Source organism: Prunus avium, chromosome 6, assembly GCF_965620075.1.
Source record: "Prunus avium chromosome 6, drPruAviu1.hap1.1, whole genome shotgun sequence".
NCBI classification, from domain to species: domain Eukaryota; kingdom Viridiplantae; phylum Streptophyta; class Magnoliopsida; order Rosales; family Rosaceae; genus Prunus; species Prunus avium.
The window spans coordinates 36,066,763-36,082,712 of NC_142289.1; the positions used below are offsets into that span (position 1 = coordinate 36,066,763).

Below are 15,950 nucleotides of genomic sequence, written 5' to 3' on the forward strand. Positions count from 1 at the left end.
CAGGTTATTCTGATCGTCGACTCTTTGTGTAAGTTGATCAACCCGTGAGTTAAGGTCCACCTGACCAGAGGAGTGCATCGGGCCCAATGGCATATGGGCTAGGGCTCCATTAGAAGCGTACACAGGTGCATACGTCAAGTGTGGTGGCAGAGGAGGGAGAGAATGGATCTGCTCCAAGACAGGGGAGGCGTCAAAGTAGCCGTAGGGCTGTGCAGCAAGTCCGACAGTTGAGTGGTGTGGCTGCTGCTGTGTTCTGACAGCAGGAGGGCGCGGCAGAACAGCTCCGGCCGCTGGCGCCTGCGGCTGCAAGGCTGTGGAGGTCTCGGGACCATGCGGTGGCTGCTCTGCCATTCCGGCAGTTGGAAGTGGCTGCGAAGCACTTGGAGGCGGACGCAAGGCGTTGGCAGCCACGATTCTGTGAGGTTGCAGAGAGGCTTCCACCACGAAACCATGAGACGGGCCCGTCGTGGTGGTGTTACTCTTCGAACGTCTTGTATCGACCATGGTTGATTGGAAAAAGTTGTGGAAAATGAATTTGGAGCACGCTTTAAGTATAATTTCGCGCTCTCAATGAAAGCACCAATTTGTGGGAGCAAATTTCCTCCCACGGGAATATTCGCCTAAAGATTCCTTCGTCTTCTTCACACCTCTCTCTCCCTGCAAAACAGATCGGAGTAAAGGACCACACCCGGGGGGTGTTGGCCAAAGGCCCTCCGATGCCTAAGTTAGGATGGGTGTTCAAGGAAAACCGGATGGCCGGAGCCGTGTGTGGAGGCCGGAGCCTTGTGTGAGGGAGAGAGAAAGAAGATGGTGGCTAGGGTTTGTGGAGAATTATTTTTGCAGAGTTTCAGTAGGAATTTAGACGTACCTTAACCCTTGTGTGTAGCTAGGTATTTATAGGAGCCTCGGAGGCTAGGGTTTCAGAGGAATAATTCCGTAGATGGAAAGGAATTATTCCTCCCCTATTAGGTGAGATTTGATTAATTAGGGATTTGATTTATCTGATTTAAATCAAATCCCTAATTAGGGTAGGAATCAAATCAATCCCCATTTTAATTAGGTAATTGCCAATTTAATTGGGTAACTCCCAATTAAATTGAGTAACTCCCAATTAGGTCAAATAATCCCCAAATGGAAGGAATTATTTGACCTAGGGTGATTTAATTCGGTTCCCACAAATGATTCATTCTATCAGAAAACAAACCCACATTGCTAACAGCCCATTTCTGTGTACTGGTTACATTAAATGTTGCTGGGCCAAGAGCTGAGTCTTCAGCCTCATACAATATTCCGCCACTTCCTCTCATTTGCGGTCCTCCTCACTTGATTGAGAAATTTGCATCTGTACAATTCAATGTAATAGCACAAGCTGTGATTAGTGAAAAAACTTCAAACTGATGTAATAGCACAAGATATGCTTACTAGATTTATCAAGACATTCCTACAATATGTATACATAATGAGATAAGCAATGCCTATTGCTGTAACATTATCTTGCATTAAAGAAATAAATGCTAGTGAAATATAGAAGAAGATTACATCATGGGGGTATTTCGATTGCATGGAAAATTCCTCTGGAGGCAATTCAATCCAGGAAGACTGTAAACACAAAGAACAATTATTATTTATAAATAATAATTAAACTGTAGTGGAAGAATCCATTAAACTGCAAAAGTGTAATAGCAATCACTTTATGTTTGAACAATCCGTCTAAAAAAAAGGGTATTTCGATTCAACTCACATTATGTTTGAACTGACAAATGTGAAGTTGTTGACCACTAAGGGGTCGTTTGGTACGGCGGACTGTCATGGACTGGACTAAATCCTAGGACTGTCTTGGATTAGCTCGGATTGGCCTAAGCTGGATTAAGTACTGACCTATGTTTGGTGCTGCGTCGGACTAAGAAGTTGAATTGTTAAAATAGTGAAGACCTATGTTTGGTGTTGTGTCGGACTAAAAAATAATTATTTTAATAATTAATTTGAATTATAAATAAATAAAATTCTAATATTTATTTTACTATCTGATATTTACTTTTAATTAAGGATTTTGACCTAAAAATAAATAATAATAAAAACAAATAAATTTTAATATTTTTTAAAGGCTAAAATTATCTTTATCTCTTTTTTTTTTCTCCTTTTTATCCATTTCTTCTTCCTTTCCTTCCCAGCCCGTCTTTTATTTTTATTTTTATTTTTATAATCTTTCTTCCTATCTTCTTCTTCCTCACGACTTTTGATCCTTCTCTCATTTTTGCTTTTTCTCAAATTTTCTCCCTGCCAAAAACTCTTCAGTTGTGATTCTCTCAGAAATTTCATCAATTCTTTCTCTAATTTTCTTCCTAATCACTTTTCATTACTCAATTTGTTCATACGATGAACGATTCAACTCTATCTCAAAGCTCACCATCATCTTCTCCACTCTCTGCATCTGACATGGCTGCTTCGACTCTTGCATCAATTCAATGAATCATTGCTTTTATTTGAGACTCCCCCAAAGTTGGGCGTCGCCTTCCAAGCTCAGGGCCGACACCGTGCGCTATTCTGATAGCCAAACAGAGACCCAAGCCTCGTCGTCCCTGACCCACATGTACGACCAGAGCTCGGCCTTCGGCGACCATTAGCAGCAGCAAGATCTCAAGGCGATTGCTGGGTTTCAAGCCTTTTCGATGAACTTGGGCTCGGAAGTGGAGGACTTGGCGTCCATTGCCCAGACTCGTGTCTAGGTGAAGAAGAAGAAGAAACTAGTATCGCATTGGACTCGCGTGTTCTATTTAGTGAGCTCGCTATTTTGCGAACCATGTTTCGAGCTCGCTATATTGGACGTGCGAGTGAGGCAATTTTTTTACTATTGGACAATATAGTCTCATTTAAGTTAGTCCCCTCACTTACCAAACATGGGTTTCAAGTACAATTTAACCCAGTCCAGTCCAGTGAGGCCTTCCAAATGGGGACTCTATTGTTGTGCTTTGTCACCTTCGATAAACTGAAATTCAGAAATACACACTCCACAACACAAACCACAGTTGAACAAATAATGTAAACAAGGAATAAAATAGTGCACAAGAGATTTAACGAGGTTCAGCAAACTCTTGCCTACGTCCCCGGAGAGATAATTTCTTCACTATGAGAATAACACCAGTACAAGATACATTTGAGTTAAATCAACATAACCCAAGATCCAGCTACCCTTGTACTCCACTCACAGTATTTCCCAAGAACCTCTCTCTCACCCACAAAGATCACTCTCCGTTCTTCCTCTCACACCCGTGTATCAACCTTGCATCTTCTACAAAAACAATGGCCCAGCTTCTGCCCTTTCAATAACCACTAAAAGTAATGGAGCTGGATGCATGTGCTATCTCCACTAGCTGCGTGAGAACCAAGGAGGCAAGTTGCCCTCGAGCCTCACAATATCCTTTGAACATGCCTACAGCACTTATTAGTCAACAACTAACCAAGAAACATGCTGCACTATCTTTTATGGGTTTAATACTATAATATTTATCACCAACTTTTAACAATTTCCACCTTGGTGAAAATACTATACAAACTAGTACCATATTAAACTATTGGCCTTTACAAAACACACCAGCTACACAACACATGAATCAATAAACACGGTCCTATCTCCATTCATGTTATACGGCCAATAAACATGTGTAGCTGCACCAAGCTACTTTTGCTACATAGCTTCAGAGGAGGGTCTCGATGCACCCCCATCTCCATCAACAGGTTTTATTCCCTCACCATTGTCTCTACCCTGAAAACAAATCAGCGCTTCTCGTTTCCAGCAACAATCCATCGAGTTCATCATGGTAATACCATCCAGACAATATAAACAATCACACTTTCTCCCTTTCATTAGGACCATTCCACCACTCGTGATTTCCATGGCTCCACCTGCAACAAAATATTTGCATCCCAAGGAGTCCAATCTTCCAAGAGATATTAGATTCTTTCTCACCTTTGGTACATATGCAACATCGCCTATTGTGCGTACCACTCCATCATACATCTTTATTTTGACAGTTCCAAATCCCTTAATTTTACAAGGGTGTCCATCACCCATAAACAGGTCACCGCCCTTACATGCATGGAATGTGTCAAAATAATTTTTCTTGGAGCAAACATGCATAGTACAACCAGAATCTAAAACCCAAGCATCACAAGGAGAAGTATTTTCACCTTCGGATACCGTGAGGACAAATCCAAAATCTTCTTCTGCTACATAAGAATTTCCACTCGAACCAGCTTCATCCTTTTTCTTCTTCAAAGGACAAAATCGTTTGATGTGACCAAATTCTTTGCAAAGGTAGCACTGCACACCCCTTTCTCTGGTACTAGATCTGAGCCTGTTCTCTTTCTCAGATTTACCATCAGATTTCCTTCCGTGATTCCCACCTTGAACAGCTAATGCAGTCTCTTGCCCATCATCTCTAGTCCTTTTCTTCTGTATATCATGGGATACCAATAATGTCTGCACCTGTTCCAAGCTCACTGTATCTTTACCATACAATAAAGTTGTAACAAGATTTTCATAGGAATCAGGAAGTGAGGTAAGAAGTAAAAGGGCCTTATCTTCTTCCTCAATTTTAACATCAACTTTCCGCAGTTGATCCATGCATCCGTTGAACACGTTCATGTGGTCCATGAGATTCCCGCCTTCCTCCATCTTCAGCTTGTACAATTGCCGCTTCAGATGTAGCTTGTTGGTTAAGCTCTTAGCAATATAGAGCTTTTCCAACTTCTCCCACAAAGCAGGAGGAGAATCCTCATCCATAAAATTATTTATGATATTATCAGCAATACAATGTCGTATTGTACTCACACACCTCGACTCCAACTCTTCCCACTTATCATCTTTCATTCCTTCAGGCTTTCCATTTGCTCCCTTCAAAGGTCTAGCCAAACCTTGTTGGACCAGGAGGTCCTTTACTCTCCTCTGCCAAAGAGTAAAGCTGCCTTTCCCATTAAACTGCACAACTGAAAATTGCAAGTTGCTTGTAGTGCTCATGGTGAACAAATCTGAATATCACACGAACCAAAGCTCTGATACCACTTGTTGTGCTTTGTCACCTTCGATAAACTGAAATTCAGAAATACACACTCCACAACACAAACCACAGTTGAACAAATAATGTAAACAAGGAATAAAATAGTGCACAAGAGATTTAACGAGGTTCAGCAAACTCTTGCCTACGTCCCCGGAGAGATAATTTCTTCACTATGATAATAACACCAGTACAAGATACATTTGAGTTAAATCAACATAACCCAAGATCCAGCTACCCTTGTACTCCACTCACAGTATTTCCCAAGAACCTCTCTCTCACCCACAAAGATCACTCTCCGTTCTTCCTCTCACACCCGTGTATCAACCTTGCATCTTCTACAAAAACAATGGCCCAGCTTCTGCCCTTTTAATAACCACTAAAAGTAATGGAGCTGGATGCATGTGCTATCTCCACTAGCTGCGTGAGAACCAAGGAGGCAAGTTGCCCTCGAGCCTCACAATATCCTTTGAACATGCCTACAGCACTTATTAGTCAACAACTGACCAAGAAACATGCTGCACTATCTTTTATGGGTTTAATACTATAATATTTTTCACCAACTTTTAACATCTATATCTAACATGTTTCAATTCAATACAGTATTTCTCATTTGTGTAAAACCCATAATTTAATTGTGTTTGGTCATGTTTCATTGCTTACAGGACGGTTAGCTCCTTAAGGTTTCCAAGCTCCTTGGGGATGGGCCCAGAGAATGAATTGATGGCAATTGACCTGAATGGAAATATATCAATTAAAGATATTAGCACCTGTTTATAATTCAGGATAAAAACAGAATAATTTTCTGTATAGTACTAGGTGCTTCTTTTACCATATGGTATGATACTCACTGGGGAGATCTATGTTTCATGTCCTCAAAGAAGAAATAAACCAACAAAATTGATTGATTTGTAAGAAATACAATTCCAACTTATATATCAGGACCAAAAACAAAAAATAAAGCCAATCACCAAGCAGCTAGTCTTACCTCAAAGATTATAATTAGTAAGTAGTTCCTTAAAGCTTACAAAACAGATAAAGGAAAATAGAACCAGAGTCAATTATAGAAATTGTACATGGGAATGAGACTCATCAAAGTATTTGACAGATAAAAAATTTCTACCAAAACTTAAATAAATGCTCTCTCACTACTTACAATACCATCAACGCAGACATATTGGCGAAGAATGCTGGTAGGGGACCGGTGAAATAATTCTGATCAATTTTCCTACAAGAATTGATACAAAATGAAATGACCAGCGATTATTCTCCAAGTATAAAAAATATTTGTGACAATTTTGAACGGTAAGAAACCTGTGTCTTTTATATGAAAATGTAAACTGTGATAAACCAAACAACAGAGAAGGGGTTGGAAAAACTTCATACAAATAGGTCAGATATCTTAAAGCCACAAATTCTTCTGGAAACACCCCTCGTTTGTTCAGAGCATAAACTCTCCTGGAAAGAAAAAAGATTGAGCAGTTATGCACTTAATATTACAATTGATATATCAAGCATGTTCTGCTTAGTTTTCTAAACTTGATAATTAATTGATTTGCTACAGTCAACAACACAAGACTAAAGAATATGGAGAGAGAGAGAGAGAGAGAGAGAGAGAGAGAGAGAGAGAGAGAGAGAGAGATAGAGGAGGGTAATAACATACAGTTTGGTGATGTGGCAGGTAGTATTTTTGTCATAAGTACAGTCACAAGTGATGGCTGGATTATTCTCTGGCTTTTCAAACTCGCTTCCATTGCTGGAAAATACAATGCCTGGCTCTCCTCCACTGATAGGCAGGGCTTGCATGTCCCATTGCTTGAATATTGAGATCAATGCTGTCATTGCATTCTCAATTCAATCATTGCGTACACATCACATAACGTATTTTTGTTATACCTGAAAGATGGCTAGTACCTTCAGATGGATCGGTAGTAGCATTTTGAGCCATGGACACATGAAACCAGAAGCAGATGAGAAAGCATATACTGCAAAAGAAGCCAAAGGACGCTGAAAGAGGCCATTGTTGTTTCAGACTATCAGTCAATCGCAGTGTTCGAAAAATTGGCCTAGGCGGGCGGCTAGGTGGCTAGGCGGTGGCTAGGTGGGCTTGAGGCGGCTAGGCGGTGGCTAGGCGGTCGCGAGGCGGCTAGGCGGTGGCTAGGCGGTCGTGAGGCGGCTAGGCGGTTGCTAGGCAAGCGCGAGAATTCTAGGCGGTCGCTAGGCGGCTAGGCGGTAGCTAGGCGGGCGCCTAGGAGGGTTGGGTCTTTTCTCGTTGCCGAACCTGGAGGACGAAGCAGCGGAAACCAAAGAAAACAAATCGAAGCTTGAGTTGATAGAGAAGTGAAATGGCTTGACTGCGAGTGCAAGTTCCGTACTCTGCGAGTGCAGCGTCTGAAATATATTTAAAGAGTATAGCCGCTCGGCTATACTTTTAAAATATTCGAATATCTTTGAATCGGCAATAAAGAAACAAGGCATTATTGGATATTTTGGACGACAAAATGTCAAATTGTCAAGGGTGATGAATTCCCGAGCAGTTTGATGATGTGGAAACTGAGCCCTACTAATGTCATCATAGAATCGATTTTTTTTAACAAAAATATTCTTTTACCGGATAATTATTCTTCTTTTATTTGACACAAGTTTTTAACCATTAGATTAGAGTACAATGAATGACTAAGATTAAACAAACTAATTTTTTTTATATTATATATATAATGATATATTGTAATTAATTTTTTATTGACTTTCCCATTCCATTTTCTCTCTCTGTATTAATATTTGGCTTATTTTTTTTATATACCCCTTGAAAATGAATTTGAGTCTCACTTTGCCTCTTGAACAAGGACAAATCCATGTACAGGCTAGGCTGGGGTCTAACACAGTGTAAAATTTTAAAAATACTAAACTTAGTGCAAATTTTATAAGCTAATCCTACTACAAAAAATATTATTAGCCCACAATCTCTTTGTCTCCTGGCTTGTGATTGTTTTTTGTTTAATATTAGCTCACCTCTTTTGAGTTAAAAAACACATTTATAATTGCTTTTGGAACAAATAACATGGTAGTAATAATAAATTACTATCAAAACAAACATGAGAAATATTGAATGTCTGCCAACATGAAAATTTAATAATTTCTTCATGCTCTATGTTCCCTAGTAGCCGTAAACCTCCTTTCCTTTTTTGCCAAAATAAACTGTAAACCCCTCTTCTTTGGCTCTATTTTAAATATTTTTACAAGTATCAACTAATTAAGGTGGTTTTGAAGTTGAAACTCCAAGGCTTGAGGTTAAATAGTGGCTGCGTTGTCCCTATGTAGTTTGGATTGCTTCTGTTGAATTGCGTTTGCATTGCTTCTACTGGCTGCATAGTATTTCTGAGAGAATGAGAAAGTTTGTTTTAGATTTTTTTTTCAAAGATGTTATTTTATTATTTTATTTGTTACTTTCTGGTTTTGAAATATTTTTAATGTTATTATATTATTATTATTATTATTATTTTACTTGGAATCCCCAAAGCCAAGAAAAATATTAGCCCACTTTCCTCGATTCGTCCTTGCCCTTGAAACTCATTTTGTCTCACTTTACTCCCTTTTCCACGCATATTTGCTTACTTTGCCTCGATTCTGGTGAGGCCAACAATTTCTGTTCAAAATATTAATTAAAAATTAAAAACTCAATTTTAAATAAGATTAATATTTAAAACATAATGTATATTAATTGAGTTTTTAATTTTTAATTAATATTTTGACCGGAAATTGTTGGCCTCACCGGAATCTAGACAAAGTGAGACAAATATGTGTGAAAAAAAGAGTAAAGTGAGACAAAATGAGTTTCAAAGGGCAAACTGATACTCAAATACACTTTCAGGGGCATATGATAAACTATTGAGAAGTCTTTTGGTGTTGTCAATGTTGGGGAAATATTGTTGTCAAACTGGTGCTTCTCTCTACACTAAATAAAGTGTGAACAGCTTGGAACCAACAATTCAGGGTTCCAATTTACAAATTTGTGCTTATGGTTACAGTTCACATAGTTTGACATGCAAGCAATGCTCAATTGCATCTCTCCTCATACTGATACCAATTCAAAAAAATTATAAAAAACCAGAAGATTTAATAACCTTTTGATCGTTACATGATACAACTGAATCATGAAAAAATAAATGACTATTTGAGTCATAATTCGTCAAAATCGCATTCCACATTGTAATTGTATTCGTCATCGTAGTTGCATCCATTATATTCGTCATTTGCAACATATGTATCATCATCATGGCCTTGTCTGGCTTCAGCCTCTTCACTGTATCCATTACTTTCATGCTCAAAATCATCATCATCATGGCTGCCTTCAAAACTGTTCTTCTCATTTGACAGTTGCATATCACCGTGACTGCCAAATTAGACTTTGTGCCTTCTTCGAATGCAGGTGCATAACCCTGATTTTACACATGGGGAAAAAAATTTAGAAAAGGTTCTAGCAATTACTCGCAGAAAGACACCTCTATTCTCTAAAACCTACCACGATTTCTAACTAGGAACTACATTGCATGGCAAAAAAAACTATTAACCATGTAAAAAGATGAAAGATTTTCCTATTTTTTAAGTCTCCCATTAATTGCCCAATAAGTAAACAACCTGCACAATTGATCATTCCTTTACGTATTAAGTTCTATCTTGCCATGGTTTGTGACACTTGTATATACCTTTATTCCATTAAACAGGAATTTGCTGTCCGACACTAACCAGACATTAAGAAAACAAAAAATATATTGAACAAGTAACATCATTTGACAATCGAATTTAAACGTGCCATTAGATTTGATTGGCTTTTAGTCACTTGTAGTCTGTGCATCAGTTAATAAGACCTTGGATGTTGACAGAACATAACATGGGATTTGCAAAGCATGAATAAAGCAAAATTGATTCTAAAATAAGACATATAAAAGATGCTTACAAGCTCTTCATTTAATTTATCCAAAGCATCATAGTTGATTTTTGAACGCAGCCCCTGCAAGAACAAAATGTCACATTAGTATCTGGTAAATAAATCATAAGTAGGACAATCAACATGGCAGGACCATTTAGGCACCAAAAATCCCATAAATCAGTTTATTAACTTACATTCTTAGTATCCATCACAGTAGAAACTTTGACAGCCTTTTCTGGCTTTTTACCAGGAGCACCTTTCTTGTACATTCTGGCTCGTTTTCTACTCTTTCCCTGCCAATTTTGTAGTTTCATATAGAGATCAATACATAAGACTCATTTCTGGCAGTAAAACATACACAGATAGTCGAAAGATAAAAAAATAAGTCAAATGCATATAAGATTGAAGTGAAGACTTTCAACACAGTTATGTAGTGTGTGACTTCAATAACAGCTCAGAACTGGGCAAGAACTCTATGCTGGATGAGACTTTCAATCCTATGCTTTCAGATCACAATGCACATATGACATGCAGCAAACATAAACTCATATACAAGAAAAGAGGTCAGGTTTAGAAGTGAAGAATTCCCGCACAATCACAGAGCTAAGGAGAATGAAGAGGCAAATAATGCAGGGGCTGATACTCATGATTAACTATGTAACCTCAATGATTTCAATCTAAAGACTCAAAAGCCAAAAATATAGACAACAAATAAAAAGAAACCATGCAACAAACAGACACTAAGAAAGCCCCTAGCATTGCACCGAATCCTTGTGAACACACATATGATAAAATTTATGGATTTCCAAAGGCATTACCTTATCATAGTCCTTGTTCATTGCTTCCCAAATCATTCTTTTAAACAGTTGCCGCCTGCTTGCTGTTAAGGTACCCAACAACCTACAAACCACAAGCATCATGCCTTCCATGTCAAAATTCCAAAAATAAAAAGATGAATTAACAATCATATACAAATCCAAGTCAAAGACAGCACTTTACAGATAAGTCTAGACCAAGCACTATATACCAAATGGCTACGATGGAAGTGACCTTGAAGAAAGCTGATGGATATAATGGATCGGTAGACATCACATAATGGATTGCTTGAATATTGAGATCAACGCCGTCACTGCATTCTCAATTCAATCATTGCGTACACATCACATAACGTATTTATGTTATACGCTAGTACCTTCAGATGGATCGGTAGTAGCATTTTGAGCCATGGACACATGAAACCAGAAGCAACTGAGAAAGCATAGACTGCAAAAGAAGCCAAAGGACGCTGAAAGAGGCCATTGTTGTTTCAGACTTTCAGTCAATTGCCGTGTTCGAAAAATAGGCCTAGGCGGGCTCGAGGCGGCTAGGCTATCCCTAGGAAGGCGCGAGCGGCTAGGCGGTCACTAGGCTGGCGCGAGGCGGCTAGGCGGTTGCTAGGCGGGCGCAAGGCGGCTAAGCGGTGGCTAGGCAAGCGCGAGGATGCTAGGCGGTGGCTAGACGGCTAGGCGGTAGCTAGGCGGGCGCCTAGGCGGGTTGGGTTTTTTTCGTTGCCGAACCTGGAGGACGAAGCAGCCGAAACCAAAGAAAACAAATCGAAGCTTGAGTTGATAGAGAAGCGAAATGGCTTGACTGCGAGTGCAAGTTCCGTACTCTGCGAGCGCAAGCTCCGTGTTCGTCTGGAATATATTTAAAGAGTATAGCCATGCGGCTATACTTTTAAAATATTCAAATGTCTTTGAATTTTTTTTTGGGTCGAAATGTCTTTGAATAGGCAAGAAAGAAACAAGGCCTTATTGGATATTTTGGACGACAAAATGTCAAATTGTCAAGGGTGATGAATTGCCGAGCAGTTTGATGATGTGGAAACTGAGGATCAATTTTTTTAACAAAATTATTCATTTATTGGATAGTTATCATTCTTTTATTTGACACAAGTTTTTAACCATTAGATTAGCCAAAATACAAGAGGATCCCAAGAAACACTATGGCCAAAATACAAGGATGGGGTTTTGCTTCATCTTTTATATTGGTTTATATAAGCCACACTTTTTAAGACCATTTTCTATCTATAGTTTCAAGAAGGAAAATGCTAGGAAGACCAACTTGGGATACCAACTTGTGTACCAACTCTCTAATAGAGGTGGAGCCCACCAATACAATGGGTCCCACACTCTATTAGAGAGTTGGTATCCCAAGTTGGTCTCCCTAGCATGACTGAATCCAACCTTGGAGTGGGTTTGAGAGGAGAGAAATCTCCACTCTACCATGCTAGAACCGGCCACCAAGGGGAGAGGGCTAGCACCTCACCTCCTCTTGGTTATCTTCTTCATCTCTTACACTACATTTGTGTGTATGAACTAGGGGTATCTACTTTGGTACCTTGTGAAGACTCTATGAAGCAAGCAACAAGGAAGAAGGTCCTTCCAAAGGTAAAAACTTGGAGACCATTAAAGAGAGCTTCAAGGATAAGAAAGTCTCATCCTTTCCTCCCTTTTCTTTTGTGCATAAGTGAGATTAGACCTAGAAAGATACTTGGAATTTGGTAGCATTAGGCTTAATAAGATCTAAAATTTGCTTCCGCCTCTTTGAATGTTATATTAATGTATGTTGTAGCTTAAAATCCATGAGTTTAAATTTAAATGCATGTTTCCTTCAGAGGCTAAGTTATGGAGTCTCCTTAGAGGTTTGCAAATGGCATGGGCTAAGGGTATTAGGATCCTTGATGTTGAATGTGACTCTTTATCTGTTGTTTCTCTGATGGCTAAGGCTTCTGGAGAAATGAGGAAACAAGTATGGAGTCAGTGAAGAAGTTCTTAGAGAAAGAAGGTGACATGGCAATGACAATGGATGGGCTGCCAGACAAGTTCTTCGAGTCCTTTATCATGAAAGGCATTAAAGTTGATCTCCTTGAACCTGGTTGTATTGCTTGCTCCTTCAAAGTACCCCCTCATTTGCTGAAAGGAGGCAATTTCATGCATGGTGGTGCCTAGACTTACCCTAGTGAAGAAGTTGAGATTGAGGCCGAGGCTTTACGAGTTTGGAAGGCTATTGGTGTTGCCAGTGTTGAGTTAAGAAGAAGACATGCAAAATTATAGCTCAGGGCCGTCATACCAAGTACCTTGCTCTCGCTAGCAAAATCTGAACAGCTTGGAAGTTGGAACCGAGACAATTCAGTTTGATCCCTCTCTCTCATGTATAGATTTTTCAACATTGAATAAATTTAAATGAATTATATAAATTCACAGTTTGAGATGCAAATCAATAATAAAATTTCATCAGACTTGTATATAATATTGAGAAAGTCTTTTGGTGTGTCAATGTTGGGGAAATATTGTTGTCCAACTGGTGCTTCTCTCTACACTAAATAAAGTGTGAACAGCTTGGAACCAACAATTCAGTGTTCCAATTTACAAATTTGTGCTCATGGTTATAGTTCACATAGTTTGACATGCAAGCAATGCTCAATTGCATCTCTCCTCAGACTGATACCAATTCAAAAAAGTTATCAAAAACCAGAAGATTTAATTGCTTAACCTTTTGATCGTAACATGATACAACTGAATCATGAAAAACGAATTGACTATTTGAGTCATAATTCGTCAAAATCGCATTCCTCATTGTAATTGTATTCATCATCATAGTTGCATCCATTATATTCGTCATTTGCAACATATGTATCATCATCATGGCCTTGTCTGGCTTCAGCCTCTTCACTGTATCCATTACTTTCATGCCCAAACTCATCATCATGACTGCCTTCAAAACTGTTCTTCTTCTCATTTGACAATTGCATATCACCATGACAGCCACAATTAGAATTCGTGCCTTCTTCGAATGCAGGTGCATAACCCTGATTTTACACATGGGGAAAAAATTAGAAAAGGTTTTACCAATTACTCGCAGAAAGACACCTCTATTCTCTAAAACCTACCACGATTTCTAACTAGGAACTACATTGCATGGGAAAACAACTATTAACCATGTAAAAAGATGAAAGATTTTCCTATTTTTTTAAGTCTCCCATTAATTGCCCAATAAGTAAACAAGCTGGACAATTGATCATTCTTTTATGTATTAAGTTCTATCCTGCCATAGTTTGTGTGACTTGTATATACCTTTATTCCATTAAACAGGAATTTGGTGTCTGCCCACTAACCAGACATTAAGAAAACATAAAATATATTGAACAAGTAACATGATTTGACAATCGAAATTAAACGTGCCACTAGATTTGATTGACTTTTAGTCGCTTGTAGTCTGTGCATCAGTTAACGAGACCTTGGATTTTGACACAACATAATATGGGATTTGGAAAGCATGAATAAAGCAAAATTGATTCTAAAATAAGACATATAAAAGATGCTTACAAGTTCTTCGTTTAATTTATCCAAAGCATCATAGTTGATTTTTGAACTCAGCCTCTGCAAGAACAAAATGTCACATTAGTATCTGTTAAATAAATTATGAGTAGGACAATCAACATTGCTGGAAAATTTAGGCACCAAAAATCCCATAAACCAGTTTATTAACTTACAATCTTAGTATCCATCACAGTAGAAATTTTGACAGCCTTTTCTGGCTTTTTTGCGGGAGCAGCTTTCTTGGCCATTCTGGCTCGTTTTCTACTCTTTCCCTGCCAATTTTATAATTGCATATAGAGATCAATACATAAGACTCAATGCTGGCAGTAAAACATACACAGATAGTCAAATGCAAATAAGATTGAAGTGACAACTTTAAACACAGTTATGCAGAGTGTGACTCCAATAACAATAACAGCTCATAACTAGGCAAGAACTCTAATAAATGGCAAATAAGCTGGATGAGACTTCCAAGCATATGCTTCAGAGCACGATGCACATATGACATTCAGCAAGCATAAACTCAAATACAAGAAAAGAGGTCAGTTTTGAGAGTGACTTAAGAATTTCCGCACGATCACAGAGCTAAGGAGAATGAAGAGGCAAATAATGGAGGGCCTAATAATCATGATTAACTACATAGCCTCAATGATTTTCAATATAAAGACTCAAAAGCCAAAAATATAGACAAAAACTAAAAAGAAATCATGGAACAAACTAAGAAAGCCCCTAGCATTGCACCAAATCCTTGTGAACACACATATGATAAAATTTATGGATTTCCAAAGGCATTACCTTATTATAGTCCTTGTTCATTGCTTCCCAAATCATTCTTTTAAACAGTGCCGCCTGCTTGCTGTTAAGGTACCCAACGACCTACAAACCACAAGCATCATGCCTTCTATGTCAAAATTCCAAAAATAAAAAAATTGAAGCAACAATCATATACAAATCCAAATCAAAGACAGCACTTTACAGATAAGTCTAGACCAAGCACTATATACCAAGTGGCTATGATGGAAGTGATCTTGAAGAAAGCTGATGGATCATGGGCAGGGGGTAACTTTCCGTTTCAGGATCACTGCTTTTGTCTTCCATTAATTTTTACCCTTTATTTTCAAACATAGAAAATGTGGTTGATTGTCATGAACCAAGAACAAAACTTTTCACAATAACCATGAAAGGAAATTCCAAGAGCATTGATATGTAGATTAAATTGAAATCATCATTGAGGAATTTGAGCATCTACCTTCTATTCATCAACTTGAGAAAAATGGGCAACCACGATTCAAACTCAAAAAAAGCAAGAGCAATATTTATATAATTATCTGCGTACCTCTGCATCGTCAATATCAGATAGGCTTTCTGAGACATCACCATCCGCAGTTGACATTGCGTACCCACACTCTTCTTGCCGCCTCTTCTGTAACTCTATGTTTCTTTTAAAGTTGGGGGAATTTATATCAACTGGAGAGTAATGTCGGCGTAAATTCCTTGATTCTCCGAACCGACCTAATTCGGGTTCTTTCTTCAGAATTGAAATTTGGAACGGTGGAACCCAAAAACTATTTTCTTTTGTTCAATTCAAGTCAGTCCAGATTTAGT

The 15,950-nt window shown here is 38.5% G+C and overlaps 1 protein-coding gene and 2 pseudogenes across 3 annotated transcripts; 1 reads left to right on the forward strand and 2 right to left on the reverse strand.

Moving 5' to 3' along the window:
- Positions 1-9,233: 9,233 nt before the first annotated feature.
- Positions 9,234-11,210, reverse strand: LOC110750815 (uncharacterized; annotated as a pseudogene).
- A 1,557-nt stretch (positions 11,211-12,767) lies between these two features.
- Positions 12,768-13,126, forward strand: LOC148294121 (uncharacterized; annotated as a pseudogene).
- Positions 13,127-13,270: 144 nt separating this feature from the next.
- LOC110750839 (uncharacterized) lies at positions 13,271-15,895 on the reverse strand. 3 transcript variants are annotated; one of them, XM_021951213.2, is made up of 6 exons: positions 15,682-15,891; positions 15,350-15,454; positions 15,141-15,221; positions 14,519-14,617; positions 14,352-14,405; positions 13,271-13,834 (listed from the first exon to the last, which is right to left on the reverse strand). In XM_021951213.2, the coding sequence occupies exons 3-6, from the start codon at positions 15,174-15,176 to the stop codon at positions 13,574-13,576; spliced, it is 450 nt and encodes a 149-aa protein (XP_021806905.1). In that variant the 5' UTR covers positions 15,177-15,221; positions 15,350-15,454; positions 15,682-15,891; the 3' UTR covers positions 13,271-13,573. The 3 variants fall into 3 exon arrangements, with proteins under 3 accessions (XP_021806905.1, XP_088111564.1, XP_021806904.1); XM_088255438.1 differs by lacking the exon at positions 15,682-15,891 and adding an exon at positions 15,595-15,631; XM_021951212.2 differs by lacking the exon at positions 15,350-15,454 and having other exon boundaries at positions 13,272-13,834; positions 15,682-15,895.
- Positions 15,896-15,950: the final 55 nt, after the last annotated feature.